The 18631-nt window shown below is 28.0% G+C and overlaps 1 protein-coding gene across 2 annotated transcripts; it reads right to left on the reverse strand.

The window, feature by feature from the left end:
- Positions 1-8501: 8501 nt before the first annotated feature.
- LOC107633976 (putative protein NRT1/ PTR FAMILY 2.14) lies at positions 8502-14362 on the reverse strand. Of its 2 annotated transcripts, XM_016337563.3 has the most exons (5): positions 14216-14362; positions 11202-11290; positions 10866-11083; positions 10049-10620; positions 8551-9531 (listed from the first exon to the last, which is right to left on the reverse strand). In XM_016337563.3, the coding sequence occupies exons 1-5, from the start codon at positions 14269-14271 to the stop codon at positions 8700-8702; spliced, it is 1767 nt and encodes a 588-aa protein (XP_016193049.2). In that variant the 5' UTR covers positions 14272-14362; the 3' UTR covers positions 8551-8699. The 2 variants fall into 2 exon arrangements, with proteins under 2 accessions (XP_088365776.1, XP_016193049.2); XM_088509650.1 differs by lacking the exon at positions 14216-14362 and having other exon boundaries at positions 8502-9531; positions 11202-11661.
- Between the last annotated feature and the right edge of the window lie 4269 nt (positions 14363-18631).

An 18631-nucleotide genomic window follows, 5' to 3' on the forward strand; every position in this document is an offset into this window, starting at 1 on the left:
CTTCCTAATGGAGAAACCCTTCCATTTTATGGAAAACATCCGAATTATTACCAACAATATGCGTAAAACTTTTTAGTCTATTAGACCATAAAAATAAAGTGTATATTAAAATTAAAAGAAAAAGATAAATAGATTTTTAATTTTTTTATTTGTAGATATTTAAATTTTCGATAATTTAAAAATACATTTAAATTCTTAATTTTTTTAAAATTTAGATATATCAATCTTTTATATTCACTTGGATCTGTTAGACCGACCTAATAGAAAAATTAAACGTGACTCTTGTTGTACTGATTTAGTTGGTATGGATGCACACGTAAAATAATTTTTAAAATGGAACAAATTAGATATAAAAATCAATGTGTCCAAATTTAAAAAGATCAAGAACTTAAATATATTTTTAAATCTTTAAAAATTTAAATGTTTACGGACCAAGAAGTTAGAGACCGATTTGTCATTTTTTCTAAAATTAATCACTAATATAAAATATATATTAAAATATAACATATTAAAAATAAGTTAAATGATACATATATTTATATATAAATAATTAAATATATGTAGTAGTTAATTTTAATATAAATGGCATTTTGTATAATAATTATGTTAAAAAAAATCTAAAATTATTTTATATAAAATAATATTCATAATCTCATATACATAACATCTATAATTACATATTTATTATATTACAAATTATTCTAACAATAATTAATATATATTAAATAAAATAATTTTAAATTATTTAAACTATTTTTTTATTATCTTGTAAATGTTATTCCTTGTAAAAATGATAGTAATTGCGTGGTGCGTTTGCCATGCTCATACATTCATTAATAGTGCGTGGAACAGTGGGGACCCTATGCTCCTTTTCTAGATCGATCTATGTGTTTCTTACTTTCTTAGTGTGGTGAACCACTGAACCAGGCTAGGTCGGTCAATTTAAATTTGGTCTATTAAATTTAGAAAGATTTTCAAGTGTACTGTTATACTGGTGTATCAGTGATTTTTAACAGTTGATCTTAATTATATATATTATATATATTTTTTATAATTAAGATCAACGATTAAAAATCACTGAAACGCCGGTATGACGACACACTTGAAAATTTTCTTTAAATTTATAGTTTGTATACGGATTGATTTGCTTATTTTTATTTATTCATGGGACTTCATTTTCAGTTTTGGAACATTTATATATAATAACTAGTTTAACGAATTATACGGACTATCTATTTATTTTTATAATAAAAAAATAAATAAATAATTTAATTTTGGGTTCCAAAAAAATGTTGGACAAAAAGACTACTTTTGGAATAAAAATCGTAAACAAATAAAATTGTTTCAATGGGCGGGTCTTCAGAACGGAATAGATGAAATATTTAAAAAATGTTATTTTTAAAAGTAGTCCCGTTTAAACGGAAACACGGACTAATCCAATGAGTTTGATCCATTTGTGTTTCTATCTCTATTTTCTTCCAATTTGTTTTAATTTTGATAAATATTTCAACGTGCGTATACTTGTCTAATAAACCAATTCGTAATGATGACAACCATTATTGGACCAACTAAAGTACAAAGATGTATTTGCATGTGTTCACAGCTCTTTGCCATTGAAATCCAAACGTAACAAGACAAACAAATTTAAGGTACACGAATCTATATATTAATCTAACCATCACTATGATGTTGTCCCTATTAACAATAATTGACGCAAATGAATTGTGACCATTCTTTACATTACTTTTCTCTGATCTTAATCAGATGGATATAGATGTGAAACAAATCTTAATATATTATCTGTTAATTTATTAATAATAATAATTAATTATTATATTTTAAATATATATTTAAAGAGATATATCTAAAAAATATATCTATAAAAATATTTTTATTAAATATAGTTATAAAAAAATATTTTTATTAGATACATCTACAAAAATATTTTTATTAAATATAATTATAAATAAAAAATAGCAGAAATTGACAAAAATAATATTAGTAACATAACAAAATTGGTTAGTTTAAGTTTAATTTGTATGTCCACACTACCAAAATTAAAACACCGTCTTTAATTTAGCCATGATTTCGATTATGACTAAATATATACAGGATACGGAGGGGGGACATGAAATTAATTAGACAGGCGCGGTTACGATGACGTGACCAATGAGTAATGAGACATGCGATATATACAATATACAAAAAATAATAGTTAAGATGTAGAGTATTTATTTATTTTTGTTTTCAATAAATTTTGGACCAAATATTTTATTTTTTAACTAAAATTAATTATTCGATTAATTTTTAACAATTAATTTTGTTAGTTATTTGAATTTTTACTCGATTAATTTTAATAGGAGATAAAATAATGCCTGATAAAATAACGCGGATAAAATGGTTCATATCTCATTTGTTCGAAAACGACGCTAATCTCCTCCAATTTTTATCGTATTTTGCATAACTCTAATATTTATACTCTCACCTTCTTCACCTTTATAGTCTTCTTCTCCATCTTCTCCTATTTCTTCTTCAACTCTAAGATCAAGCTATGGTGTAACTGTCATGCATGTCGCACCTACCTCAATATGTCATGTACCACAAACTTTCCAAATCTCTGTGACTTTGACTAGTACACCCACCTCCTCTACACTTTACCCACTATAAACATCCACCTCCACGTCCTCGATAACAATATCACCTCCAACCCCGACAACGTCCACCATATCCTTAAGATCAAGTTCCACAAGTATTCCAAAGGCACGCCTTTCTTCACTTTCCGGCAAGCAATATAGATTGTTGGACATTAGAACATCATCAAAAGATTATCCTTCGACATCATATGCAAAATCTCATTTAGAATGGACCCCGAGTGCTTCATTCCTTCTCTCCCGAAGTCCAAGCTGGCAGACAGTTTCGATCTCGCATCCAAGCTATTAGTACAACGAGCAATACCGCTGTCGCCGCTCATATGAAAACTAAAGCGATTACTGGACATTGGTTTAGAGAAGAAGTTGACGGAAGCGATAAGAGTAGTGGACAATGTGGCTATGGAGATGATAGGGCAGACGCGAGGAGGAAGATGACGACTACGACGCCGGGTTTTAACAAATCAGACTTTGCTGTCTAAATTCATGGGATCCATCGCGAAGACGACAAGTACTTGAGAGATATAGTCATTAGTTTTCTGAGTATGAATTGGTTGAGAACAAGTTGAGAATTTTTTTTCTGGTGAACATTGAAGTTGCAGAGTGTACATTGTATAGCTTGAAGTTGCAGTGTTAGGCTGCTGAGGTTATGCGAGATATGATGAAAATTAGGGGGAGAACAATATCGTTTTCGAGTAGAGGGAGTCAGAGACCATTTTGTCTCTCGTTAGAGTTGCCAGGAACCATTTTGTCCTCCATTAGAGTTGATGGAATAAAAGACCTAAATAACTGCTGACAGAATTAATTATTAGGAACCAACTAAATAATTAATTTTAGTAGGGGTGTCCGCGGATCGGATCGGATCGGATATGGCCGAAAATTCGATCCGATCCGCACAATTTCCATCGAATCAGATCGGATATGATATCCGCACATTTTAGTGTCGGATCCGATCAGATCCGATCCGCACATTTGCGGATCCGATCGGATCCGATATCGGATATATCCGCATAATTAAACATTCTCTTTTTAATCATATTTCTATATAAAAGAATTCGATAAAAATATTTCTTTTATACTTTTAAACTTATTTATTCCTAAAATATTTTTAATCAAACTCTCTCTAAATAACAAAAATAAAATAATACAATATATGAATAATAATTACTAACTAAAACATACAAACAAGTAAATATAATACCAAACATATATATATTTATTTATTTTTTAATTATTATAGTGCGGATCTGCGGATCCGCGGATCGGATACGTGGATGTAGAGCAGATATCTGCGATTCGATCCACAAAGGGTGCGGATCGGATCGGATCGGATCCGATCAATTTGCGGATCGAATGCGGATATTTACCGCGGATCTGCGGATAGGATCCGATCCATGGACACCCCTAAATTTTAGTTAAAAATTATATTAAATAATTAATTTTAGTTGAGAATTATATTAAAGTATCTAATCTAAAATTCTTTAAAAACTAAAATGACTAATACTCTAAGATATATGTCAATGGATATTATATTAAATAATTTAATATATTAATTTATTTAATATTTTTCGAGCAATTATCATATTCACATCAAAATATAATCACCGAAATGTATTATCAATTGTAAATTTTACTATTTTAGCCTTCGGTATTGTACGTCTAACAATAAAAATTTGATTTTTCTACAAATGCCAAGATGATTTTTAGTTTATTTTTGGATTAATTTAAATGTATCCAATTCTAATATGATATTAGACTAAAAAATAAAAATTGTTACCCCAACATATACAAGCTTAGGTTACGTTGTTAAATTTGATATTTCAAATCTTTATGTAATCTGAAAATATTATAAATATAGAGTTAAATCTCAAAATATTTTTAAAATTGGCGTCGTGCATTAAAATTGTTTTTGAAATTTTAATTGCATAAATTATATCTATGAAATTGATAAAAGTGTACCACGTTAATTTTTGGACCATTTTTTGTTAACGGCGTGATGACATGATATAATAACGTGGATTGTTAGTGAGATATCACTTTATGGTTTGACCATGTGTAATGGTACGATGATGTGTTGATCAGTTACATATGACATTACTGATGTGGACGGTTGTGCCATGTGTCGCAACAATATTCGTCCACGTGTCATTCGCTATATCATCATTGTAGATGCGCTAAATTAGTTCTTCATTTTACATTAAGTGACTCATTTTAGTCTATGAAATTAAATGTCGTGCACTAAATTAGTCCTTTTATTAACTTTTTCTTTTTTATATATAAATTTAAAATTCTCAATATATTTAAATGCATTAATTTTAACTCTATTTTTTATATGTTGTTTAAATATAAATATTTTTATAAATATTTTTTTTCTCTTACAGTACTCTTAATCGCCGTCTTGGAGCTGATGTGAAAACATTTTAAGTATCCTCACTGTCATTTAATTGCAAGTTCTTCAATCTAACCCATTTACATATTACTGAAACGTGTATTTTATAAGAATCGATAAAAAATATTTTGATTCTTAATTTTTCCTTAAAAATATGTATTTTTAGATGAAAAAAGTATCTAACTAATCATATAATTGTTTTTTTTTATAACAACATATTTATATATTACAAAATTTATTAATGTTAAATTATTGTAAAAAAATTATATAATTAAAATTAAAATCTTAAAAATTTTATAAAAATAATTGTATTTAAATGATATATCAAAAAATAGAATTAAAATTACTGAATCAAAGATTTTGAGAATTTTGAATCTTTTAAAAAATGAGAAAAGACTAGTGAATGGTCTAGTTCGGTGTACGTCATTTAATTTTATGGATTAAAATGAGTCACTTAATATAAAATGAGAGACTAATTTAGTGCATGTACAATGAGGACATAACAGATGACACGTGGAAGAATATTATTACGACACGTGACACAACTATCCACGTCAGCATATCACTTGTCATTGATCAACACATTATTATACCATTACACGTGGTCAAATTATAAAGTGATACGTGTCACTAACAATTCACATCATCGAGCTATGTCAACATGCTGTTAACAAAAAATAGGTCAAGAACTAATATGATAGACTTTTGTCAATCTCAATGACGTAATTAATACAATTAAAATTATAAAACGATTTTTGTAAAGAAAAGTATATGGAACCAAGAAGTTACCAGCAAAAAACTAAACAAAACCACATTAATTTATATTAATAATTAAAAAATTTTAAATTGATTAAGTAAACCTAATTAAAACCTATAAAAACCTTCCTTTTCTCTCTCACATTAACCTACCCACCTCCAACAATCACATACAGACCTCTCTCTCTCTCACCGTCCGGTCCTCTCCGCCTCCCCACCGCGACCCACTCCTCTTCTATCACCGACATCTGACTCGTCGGATTCGCCACCGTCGACAAGAATCGCTTCCTTTCGTGAACCAGATGTGTTATCGGAGCCGCCGTTGCAGTTGGAGTTAAACTTGAGCAACAACATAGTGTGCAACTCTCTCATAAAACTTCAGTGGCTCTTCAATAAGAATAACAGGATCATACCTGGCTTCCCAAAGGTTTCGTTTATTCGTTTTGCGGTCGCCTTGGACTCAGCCTGCACTTCCTTCGCATCCTTCCCTCTTCCCCTTGCAGGATTGGCTATCTGAACCAACACAACCTTTCCTTGCCACTCAGGGTGCTGAATCAGGAGCTGCTCCATTGCCAATAGCTTCAAACTTATTCCCTTAAAGATATTCATGTCATCAACACCAAGTAACATTATCTTGCCTTCATTAGTAAACTCTGTAATGAGCTCAGAAACTTTCTCTTCAGTCTTGGACATGCTTAAAACTTATTGAAGCTGTTCCAAGTGAATCCCAACCAGAAGAATCTTGATACTAACAGTTCTACCATAATACTCAATCCCAAATATAAAAAAAAAATATTCATTTAATATGAAAAAAAAATATCCTAATACTTAACAAAAGAAATATTAGTTATATTTTAGCAAAAATAATTAAATATCTATAAAATTTAAAAAAATATATGAAATTTTTAAAGAAATAGAGACATTTACATTTGTAATATAAAAAAATTCGAAAAATATATAAAAGAACATTCATTTAGTATGAAAAAGAAACATTCTGATACTTAACAGAAAAAACATCCATATATATTAACTCATAGAGATTTCGAATTCACCTAAAGATATTTTGGTTGGTTTTTAGCTAATACCCTTTCGATTCCCTAGCATTATTCTTTTAGTAATTTCAACGACTATTTTAGAGTTTAACTCTATAAATGAGATAACTCTTACTGCTCATTAATTTTGGGGGTTAAATGTTAAGATGATCAATGTTGTATAAACTTTTGCTTTCGTTCGGCTTAGTAGTGTTGGTTTTGACGTCAACGTTTTCATTTTTATGTTGAATTGGTGCTACTCTCCTTCCCATGTTTGAGTGGCCGGGTCAGGGTAAACCACTGATAAATTAAAATAAATAAATAAAACAATAAAAGAAGAAACACTAAAACGTCTTATAGATAAGTAGTTAAGTACTTAAGTATGACTTTAAATTACAAATTTACAAGTTATCTATATGCAGGGACGGGCATATCAGGAAACAAGTGGAGGCGTCGGTCCCTTCCAGTTTTTTTAAGAAAAATTTAATAATAATAAATTATTAAATATAATTTAATTTTTTTAAAAATTTATTTAATATTTAATCTAATATAAATAAAAATTTAGTCTAATTTAAGTCTAACTTAAATATTAATAATTTCTAATATTTAAAAAATAAATAATAATAATATTAAAAAATTTAAAAAATATTATTACTAATATTTTTTAATTAAATAAAATTTTTTAATTTTATAAAATGAATTTTTTTGTGACCGTTTTTCTTAATTTATTTCTTGATTTATTTGATATTAATTTTTTCTATTTCAACTGCTACAACTGAAAAATCTTTTTCAAATATGAATATTGTGAAAAATGACTCAAAAACAAAATAAAAGATAAATTTCTTATTAATTGTCTTTTAATTATATTGAAAAGAAAATTGCTGAAAAATTTGACACAGATTCTATTATCGATAAATTTTATGATACGAAGAATCGACCACTTCATTAGTAAAAAGTACACATAATTTTTTGCACTTTAAAATATATTCTCTATCGGTATATTTTTGTAATACATCTTACATTATATAATTTTTTTGCATAATTTTTAATATTATATATGTTATTGACTCTCCATAATAATATTTCTACATCTGTCTATACGTATTATAAATTATAAAGATGATAAAGAAGATCAGAATGTTTGTATTTTAATAATTACTTTTTAATAATTTTTAATTTATATAGTTTTTTATTTCTGACAATTTTTAAAAAAAAATTACAAATGTATATCAATACTAACTCTTCCATTTTTTTTGGCTAAAAATACTGATTTCTAGTATTTACTAAAACTATTTTTAGTGAAAAATCAGACATAATTCTCTTAACTTTCCAAACGTTTGATAACTGAGTTATATTGCATTTGTTGTGTCAAAAAAAAAAAAAAAAAAACAGTGGCCCAAGGGTCGAAAAGATCTTTTTAGTTTTATGCATGACCCCAAAAAAATCCTTAAATCTCAAGTATAATAATAAAAAGGCAATTATTTAAATGAAGATGGCAAAAATATCTTCTTATGAAGATGTTTTGTTTAAAAGTGTGGTTTATTTATTTAGCCACACTTTAAATAAAAATAACACTTTTATAAATATCAAAATCTAACCATACAATGCATCATCCAAAGATAAAAAAAAAATATATTCACATAAAGACAAATATAAAATCTTCATTGTAGTATCACCTAATAAAAAAAGAGCACTTTATTATTACATAAATTAGTCCACTCAAAATTTATAGAGAACACATACATATTGAACATTCTCACATGTGAATGCCTACTAATTATTAAGCATAATAATATAATAAGATAAACTTAATTAAACAAACACACACTACCATATATGTTTATGTTGATTGTTAAATTCTCTTTCTTGGTCCTCTCACATTGACCTTGTAACTTTGTAAGTATAGCGACGAGCACAGAAGATGAAATAGCACATATTCAACATCATGAACCCTGCAATGATGAAATAGAAATACTCCAACCTACCCTTATTAATATCACTATAAAGCCAACCATGTTGACCTCCTTTCTTGCCAGTGAAGTTATGCACAACATTTATTATAACATTGCTAAGGTTACTAGTAAATGACAAATTTAGACAAAGCAAAGAGTTGCTTATGCTTCTCATTCCCTCAGGTGATTCTCTATTGAAAAATGTAGTGTTGCCAACTTCTCCGAACACATGAATGCATCCAATTAGCATTGATTGAGGTGCAAGCCACAGGACTGACATTGGTGCAACCCCGTCCGGCGCGTCTAGGGCTATCGCGAGACGCCTCCTCCGGATTTCTACAAATCCGGCTACTATCATGGCCAATATCCCCGCGCCGTGTCCCAGCGAGACTCTCTGGAGGACCGTGAGGCCTCCTTCTTGTTTAGTGAGTTTCTCGAGGGCCGGCGCGAGGAGTTGGTCATAGATAGGGAGGCATACGCCGATTGTTAGCATTGTTATGACGGATACTGAGGCAGGGTGCATTTCAAAGTTGTGTGATAGGTGCCTGTCCATTTTGAGGGCTTGTGAGACTGGGAATATTGATTGTTGTACCACTGGAAGGAAGATTATGATGGTGGATATCCATATTGGTATCATTTTGAGCAAGCATTTCAGCTCTTCTACTTGTTGGATGCTGCATAGTCTCCATGGATCTCTTCTTGATTCATCCATGTTCATTTCATCTCCACCAATAAGAGCAGCCTTGTTTAGCCACCTAATAATGAAACAAATTCAAAGCAAATCAATGACAATACCAATTGCATGTGCAACTAACCCTGAATTATTATTATTATTATTATGGTATAGATCTAATTAGTAATTGTTGAGTGAATAGATGAGTCATATTAATAAGTAGCAATTGTTGATTGGAGTATATGTGCATGAAAAACAGAATTAGACCAAATCCAAACTCAAATTAAAACCAATTTAGGATTAGAGTAATTTTTTCTAATTTTATGCTAAGTATACATCAAAATTAGCTATTAAAGTTAATCATCAATATAAAATACAAGTTGAAATATAAATACATATTAAAAATAAATTAAACTACATATGTATTTATACATAAATATATTAGTTGATTTTGGTATACGAATAATATTTAAAAAAAAATAATGTAACACACAACTAATACCAAGGCAAACTTCAAAATTAAAATTGGGTTGTTAAATTAGTTCAAAATTTAAAATAAATATTTTTTTATTAACATGGAAAAAAAATATTTGACCTACCTGAAGTTATATGTAAGAGGTAGGTTTGGTTCTCCATCGTTCTGAAGCGGACGATCATAAAAAGCTTCCTGAGTTTCCAAATTAGGAGGCAAAGAAAGGTGGCGCTTGTGCACCGCCGCAACCACCACCTGAGCAATCTTAGAGAATATACTTCCCTGTGGCTTAACAAAATCATAAACCCTAGTCCCCGCAAAGAAAACAAAAATGGAAACCAACATAAACATAACTGGCAAACCATAACCAAGAGTCCAACTAACAGAATCCATGATGTAAACCAACAGAGTCTGGTTCATCAGCATGATCAATGTTTGTGTGGTGTAATACACATTAAAGAACCGTGTCGTTCCGCGCCGTCCATCGACCGTTGTCAAGTCGAATTGGTCGATGGCGAACGGAATGCTGCAAGGCCTGATTCCTCCTGTTCCTATCGACAGGAGGAATAGGCCTATGAGTAGGACGGTTAGTTGCAATGTTGTGTGCCCTTTGCAAACACCATCGAGTTGTTGTTGGAGAGTGCATGTTGTTGGATGAATGTGTGGCACCCATGTTGTTAGCATTACTACCACCATGCCCTAATCAATTTTTATCGCCAAATCTTATAATTAGCGACGGATGTAGAAAATTTGAATCGACAAAAATTATATATTATTGTGAATTTAATTTTGATGCGCCATCAGTGTATAATCATTTAAAACAATGGATGAAATTAGATGATGTGCATCAAAATCAAAATTTACTATCATAATGTAAGAATAAAATTTTTTATATTATATTATTATGATAATAGTAAATTAGTAAATATTAAATAAATAAATACCGTAAGACTGGCAAAGGATGCAATGGCAATTGTTGGGAATTTTCCTAAATAGGCATCAGCAAGAAAGCCACCAAGGACTGGAAGAACATTGGTGATGGCATACCAATTGTTAATGATGTTTGCAGCAAACACTTGATCCATGTTATAAACTTTCATCAAATATATTGTCAGGTTTGCTTGCATTCCAAATGTTGCCAACCTCTCAACAGTGTCATTCCCTATACACACATACACATATGTCAGTAATAATGCTAACTATATTAATTTCAGATTATGTATCTTTATCAATATAGAGACATATCAAAACTGTGACAAATTTTATGAGGCATTGCTTACCTAAGATATAAGGCATTGCTTTCCATCCAGGCTTCTTTGCCATCTGTCTTTCTTCGTCTAGCAATTTCTCTTGCAATGACGATTTTGACCTGCATTTTGTTGAACAGAGTAGTGAGCACACTCTTCTACCGTTCTCTCTAAGTAGCCCCATTATATTGTTTGTTTCTTTTTCTTGTTTGTGGTGATGAAATAAGAATGCTTGGGCAGAAAACATTGAAAGCTCTATACATTCTTTTATAGTAAAAATATCTAATTAAAATAATGGGGATGGCAAAATATCTCATATAAATAGCTTGTTTTCAGGGAGATTGATGACCTCAACAATAATGTCCATTTAACTGATCCTTTTGAATAATGTTCATCCAGAGTGTAAGAGAAACTTAGAGATCAATTATTTTTAGAATTTTTTTGTCATCATTTAATCGATATAAATACTAGAGAAAATGACAAATCGATCTCTGATTTTTTAGTCCACGGACATTTAAGTCCCTAAAAATTTTAAAATACATTTAAGTTATTGACCTCTTCAAAATCTGGATATATCAATTCCTGAGACTAATTTGTTCAATTTTAAAAAATCTCTCACATGTGCATCTATATCAACCTGGTCAATAAAACGGAAGTCACATTTGATTTTTCTGTTGAGTCTGATAGTAGCCAAGTAAACATAAAGGACAATATGTTTAGGTTATGAAAATGTCAGAAACTTAAATGTATTTTCAAATTCTTGAAGACTTAAATATCTGCAGATCAAAAGGTTAAGAACCTATTTGTCTTTTTCTCTAAATATTAAATTACTTTTAATAAATAAATTTTATTAATTCTTATGTATAAATTTTGAAAAATATAGGTATTAAACTATATTAGTTTATGTATATAAAATTCAATAAATATAATTACAAATTATATACTTGTTATGTGCAGAATATTTATAAATATAAAAACAAATTATTACTAATCAAATACTAATAAAAAATAATAATATTTATTAGCCATATAAAATTACTTAGAATATAATACTATGCATTGACTTGATCTTCCAAAGTGAACGTTACTTTATAATTCATTACATTATGCATGGACAAAATAAAATATATTATTTGTTTATTTATTTAGTTTTAACTTTGACCAATTTGTGTTTTTTTTCTTTGACCATTTAAATTTGTCCGTACTTTATGAATGACTTTATAGTTTATATTGATATTTATGTAGTAACTTAAATATTAAAATTATTATAAGATTGACTGTTTTTCTTGTGTATATTTAATCTATGTATTATAACAAAATTTTCCTAAAATGTACTTGTTATAAAAAAATAAAATTTTCTGCAATAATCAGTTCTACTACTATCAAGTTTTTTAGATATATTATATTTCGTATAAATCTATTGTCTCTAGATTTATCAACCCTGCAATGATGAAATAGAAGTACTCCAATCTTCCCTTGTTGATATCACGCTATGAAGCCAATCAGGTTTCCTTTTCTTCCCGGTGAAATTATGAACAATGTTTAAAGGTTACTGGCAACTGATAATTGGTTCAGATAAAGCAAAGAGTTTCCAATGCTTCTCATTGCAACCGGGGATTCTCTGTTAAAGAATGCAATGTGTCCAACATCGGCAAAAACATGAATAAACCCTGTCAACATGAATTGTGGTGCTAGCCACAACACCGACATGGCCGCAATGCCGTCTAGCGACCATTGACATGATCGCGGACAAGTGTCCGGCCGAGACCCTCTGGAGGAGGGTCAGACTGCCTTCTTGTCCGCTGATCTTTTCGATTTTGGGGGCGATGAGTTGGTAGTAGAGAGGGAGAAAGACACCGATTTGTAAGAGGCAGCTTGATTTCATCGTTTGAATCAAATGGAGGATCATAATAAAAAGCTTCACCATGTGTGTCTTCCTCCTCATTGTCCTTCTCCTTAGCCTCAACATCAGTGGGCAGATAAACGTGGCGCTTGTGAACCGCCGCAACTATCAACTGAGCCACCTTAGAGAATATGCTTCCCTCTGGCTTAACAAATGCATAAACCCTAGCTCCAGAAACAAACACAATAATCGATTCCGACATAAACAAAACCGGTAACCATAACCAAGAGTCCAGCTAACAGTGTCTAGGAGATAAACAAGTAGGGTTTGGTTGAAGAGCATGATCAAATTAAAGCCTGCGTGGTGTACATTGAAGCACTTGGTTCACTACAAGAAACAAAGGGTGTAGCCACGGAAAAATCGTGACTAAAGATAACGGTAATAACTATAGGGCACGAAAAAATATTTGTGTCCAAGGATTTAATTTTTAATTTGCTACGATTTTTGAGTTATTAGCCACGGTTTTAAATATTATGGAGATCTTCGAAGAGTCACGATTTATATGTTATTACCCACACGTAATGTCGTGGCTAAATAAAAATAAAAAAATATAATGAGATTTATTTATTTTTAAATTATTAAAATAATTATATTAAATGTACACTAAAATTAGCTATCAAAATTAACTATTAGTATAATATATATACTAAAATATAAAATAGGCATTAAACATAAGTTATATAATATATATATTTACACACAAATATATAGTAATTAATTTTAGTGTCTACTTTTAATATACAAATAGTATTTTTTTCAAATTATTAAAACATAAAAAACGAATAAGCAAGTTCATGTGATCTCTATTTCAAATTATATTTCAACAAATAAATAGAATATATTTTAATATATATATATATATATTAAAAATAAGTTAAATAATATATTTATACAAAAATATATAATAAATTAATAACTAATTTAGTAGGTAATTTTTTATATATAAATGATATTTTTATATTCCAAACATCATCTATCATATCACAGTTATATTTTTCAAATAGATATATATTCTCTAACATAAATCAGAATGTAATTAGAGCATATTCTTCTGATAAAATTGTTCTAACAAATAAATAATCGGATAATCCTAACTATTTAGCACTATATAATGTTAATTAACGAGAAAAACAATTAAACATACCGTAAGACTAGCAAGAGATGCAAAGGCAATGGTTCGAAATTTCCCAAAACAGGCATCAGCAACAAAAGCACCAATTACTGGGACAACATTGGAGACAGCATTCCATGTGTTAATGATGTTTGCAGTAGGTACTTGATCCATCTTATAAATAATGCTCATCAAGTACACCATGAAGTTTGCTTGCATTTCAAATGTTGCTAACCTGTCATCCGTATCATTCCCTTCCAATTAAATTTATTTTACTCCATGTTAATTCATAGTCCAACATCTCGATTAACATTGCTTTGTCATCTATATATGTATTCAACCTTATTAAAGGAAAAAATGTCACAACTATAATATATCAATTTTATTTAATTTAAATCTGAAAGAGTTTTAATAGTAATCTAATCATATATTGCCAGCTAAGTAAAATTAATTAATTTATAAATTCATTACTTAAAAAATTATCTAATCATATAAAGTTGCTTGAATGATTGTATAAATTTTTTTTTATAATAATTCGTATATTAAAATTATTCGAGATATAATCATTTATATATTTTTTTATCAATTTAAGTTAAAAAAAAAAGTTGTGCTATATTATAATATCAAAGTTTTTATGACTAAAAGTTCAAGAGTTGGATCTCTCTTATACCCAAAAAAAAAAAAGAATATAAACAGAAGACATACAAAAAGAAAACCTATACAAAAAAATTTAAACAAATAAAAAAATACTCTTGTTAAAAAGAGTATATTAAATATATAATATAATTATTTTTGTGCATTCTCTAATATGTCGTAAAAAAATTAAATTCATAATATATATTATGTTTGATAAAGTATTTAAAAAAAATTGGAATGGGATTCTAAAAGAGAGACATAATATAAGGAAATTAATTAGGGTATAGGCAACGAAAGATATATTGATAATCCATATTATTAATGAAATGCATAGCCAAAATTATATACGAAGGTTATTTAATTTATTTTCTTTGAGTAATGTTACACATTAATTTTTTTTTATTAGGAATCAAGTTCGATCAAGTTAAATAATAAAATTTAAAATAATATTACTCTTAACTAATTTTTGTTAATATTAAATTAAATTAATTTAATTAAATTTAATTAACAAAAAATTTAAATATGTATTATTATTCATTTTATTTGTCTGAAAGAATTGAATTTAACGTTTATGTGTAATCACACAAGGATATGTTATTAATTAGCAGTAATATATGGAAGATGCATGACAACCTATTCTTCTAAATACCCGTTGTTGTATGTAAGGCTCAATAGGCTATTAAGTTATTTTTTTATTATTTTTAAGAGATTAATTTTTATATTTTTATTTTTAAAATTATAAATTTAATAAAATAATTTAAAAATAAAAAATAAAAATATTTAAAAATAAATATTAAAAAATTTATTAAATTATTATTATGTATAATAAAATTAAGATAAATATTTATAAAATAATTATTTATAAATATTATATAAATTTCTTTATTTATTTTTTAATAATATTTAATTTAAAACAAAGACAAATATTTATATTCAAAATATTTTTTATCTTCGTGCATAATTTTAACAGATAAAAAATATTTTATTTTTATAATTTTATATTAAATTTATTAAATTATCTTTAATTTTGTTACTTATTTAAAATTATTAATTTATACTTCTATTATATCTTTTCATTGTATCATAAACTATTATTTTCTCTTATTATTATTTTCTATACACATACCTATTATTGTCTCACTCTCACATATTGTCTTGTTATATATGTAGGGGGTGGAAATCGGTTGAGCCAAGTCGAGCTTTACCTTTAACGAGTTTGACTATATCGTAAATAGATGGCTCAAGTTAGGGGTGAACGCGGATCAAATTGGATATGATCAAAATTTTGATTCAATCCACACTAAAATCATCGGATCGGATATCGGATATCGGATGTCGGATATATCCGTAAAACACAAAAATATTTTTAAAAGGTTATTTTTATTAAAAAAATCAATAAAATTTATTTTTTTATTCTTTTAAATATGTTTATTCTTAAAATAATATTAAACATACTTTTTTTAAATAATAAATTAAAAGAATAAAACATATATAATAATTAGTAGTTGAAATAAAACATAAAAAGAATATTTATTTTTTTTTATTTTTGCGAATACGCGGATATGCGGATACCTACATAAAATCCGCAATCCGATTCTATTAGTGTGCGGATCGGATTCATATCCGCAATTTTCGGATCGGATTCGAATAAACACCATGGATAATGCGGATTGGATCCAATCCATGGATACCCCTAACTCAAATCTAGGTTTGTTATCTCTCATAGACTTTTTTCTAGGGTCGAGTCTGGCCTGGTTAAAGCCCGCAAACCTACGAACCTATTTAAAAAGTCTGTTTCGTTAATTATAACTCAAAAATTTGTAAAGCATAATTTGTTTAAATATCAATCATTAATCACGTATCATAACTATATTTACAATCCAAAAACTTTTTTAAGAAAAAGTTGAAACTTAAAAATCTAACATAAGAATAATTTATTTTTATAAAAAAATATTTTAACGAGCCGATTCAACAAATTTTGTAGGATTTTTTTAAAGCTTATTATTTAACTTTTTTTAACTAATAGACTTTACAAAAAATCAAAACTTAACTTATTTAATAAAACAAATTAAACCAAATCAAACCTAAAATAAACCTAACCATGAACTTCCGATAGATAACCCATAAACCCGACCTACTTCCACTCCTATATCCTTGCATTACATTTGCTAAATGCACAAACAAATAACAAAGAGAAAAGAAAATTGAATTTATTTCTTAATTACCACTGTGTGGCAGGAACAAAATGAGGCATCCAAAGTTTCCAAATAAAAATGGCATCTCTGAACATCATCATCATTATTATTATTATTATAAAATTAGATGGTATCATGACTTACTATTTTTAAGCCAAACATACTTGTAGTGGAGCGTGGCAATATCAAGAAGTAATTTATCTGCTCCATTGTTTTTGCCTATGAGTTTTGTTGGGAACTTGGGATGTCATTTTCTGTGTTATGCGTTTCAAATAATGGCTAATTACCTTTATACATTTGCTTTCCGACTTTATCCATTTAAATATCGAATATTATCTTATGGGGAATGTTGGCCTGTCCCCCCAATCTTTCTGTGTTCTTTTCCTCCATCCACTTTCGGGGTTGGCAAGCTCACTCAGCTCCTACGTTACCCTTAGACGTTGTTCTTTTTTCGATAATAATAGATGCTGTCTTGGAATTGGAACTGATGAACCTCAAAATAAATAAACAAATAAAAAAAAATCTCTCCATATGTCTCTGCATATATATATTAAGAGCACCTCCAATGGTGAGTTCCTTTTTGACTTTTTTCTAACATATAGGAACTCTAACCATTGGAGGAGAGAAGGAGTGAGTTCCCGCACAAAGATCAAGGTAAAGGAGTCCCTCTAAGCAGGGACTCAAATTAACCAATAACAACTTGCCATTTGGCAAGTTATTATAAAAAAATAATAATATAAAATTTGAAATAATTAAATAATTAAATAATAATTAAATTAATAATAATTATAATAAAAATTATATTAAATAATTATATTTTTATTTAATTAATAATTTATATTAATTATTTAAATAATTAATTAGATTAAATAATTAAGTTTTTATTTAATTAATTATTTATATTATAATTAATATTAAATATTATTTATATTATTATATTAAATTATAATTAATTAAATTTATTTATATTAAAAAATAAATTTAATTTTTATACCTTATAAAATAATTTTTAGTTGAGTTGGTTATTTTTATTTTTAAAATTTAAAATGCTAATGATATTATTAAAATTAGCAGTTGTAAACACAAAACTATAAATTAGTATAATCTTGAATTATATATTGTGTATTATTATTATATATGAATTTATTTAATATTAATATCTTTTAATAATGAATTATTTTTAAATTTATAAATTTAAATAATATTATTGAAAAAAAATAATTATATTAATTTTAAGTATTTTAATTAATTAATTAAGTGGGATCACAATAGGGACTAAAGTTAGTTCCTCCTAATGGAGAAGAGAGAGATGCTTTGAGTTCCTATTTATTGTTTATGACGTAAAAGCTGATGTGAAATTACTTTTTATGACAGGTGGGCCATAAACAGCAACTGGGATGAGTTCCCTACTGGAGATGGTCTAAGAACATATTCTAGAGCCCGTCCCCATGACACATTTTTATAAATAATACCGCTTATGAAAACTAGCCAAACCTTTATTGGCATTGTGATTTTAATGGTTTCTATTTTTTAAAAAATTGGTTGCTGGCCTAAATATGTGGTGTGCGTCTGTGCGACATGATTTTACTATATAAAAATACTATTTTACACTAAAATT

The sequence above is a fragment of the Arachis ipaensis genome, chromosome B3, assembly GCF_059453495.1.
Source record: "Arachis ipaensis isolate K30076 ecotype BB chromosome B3, ASM5945349v1, whole genome shotgun sequence".
Lineage (NCBI taxonomy): Eukaryota > Viridiplantae > Streptophyta > Magnoliopsida > Fabales > Fabaceae > Arachis > Arachis ipaensis.

What these genes read in the sequence shown, in the direction of transcription:
- LOC107633976 (XM_088509650.1), bottom strand. Translation starts at nt 11,415, where the DNA reads ATGTTTTCTGCCCAAGCATTCTTATTTCATCACCACAAACAAGAAAAA. An exon ending in AGCAATGCCTTATATCTTAG is followed by an intron (nt 11,084 to 11,201) that starts GTAAGCAATGCC and finishes ATGTGTGTATAG; the next exon opens with GGAATGACACTGTTGAGAGG. An exon ending in CATCCTTTGCCAGTCTTACG is followed by an intron (nt 10,621 to 10,865) that starts GTATTTATTTAT and finishes AAAATTGATTAG; the next exon opens with GGCATGGTGGTAGTAATGCT.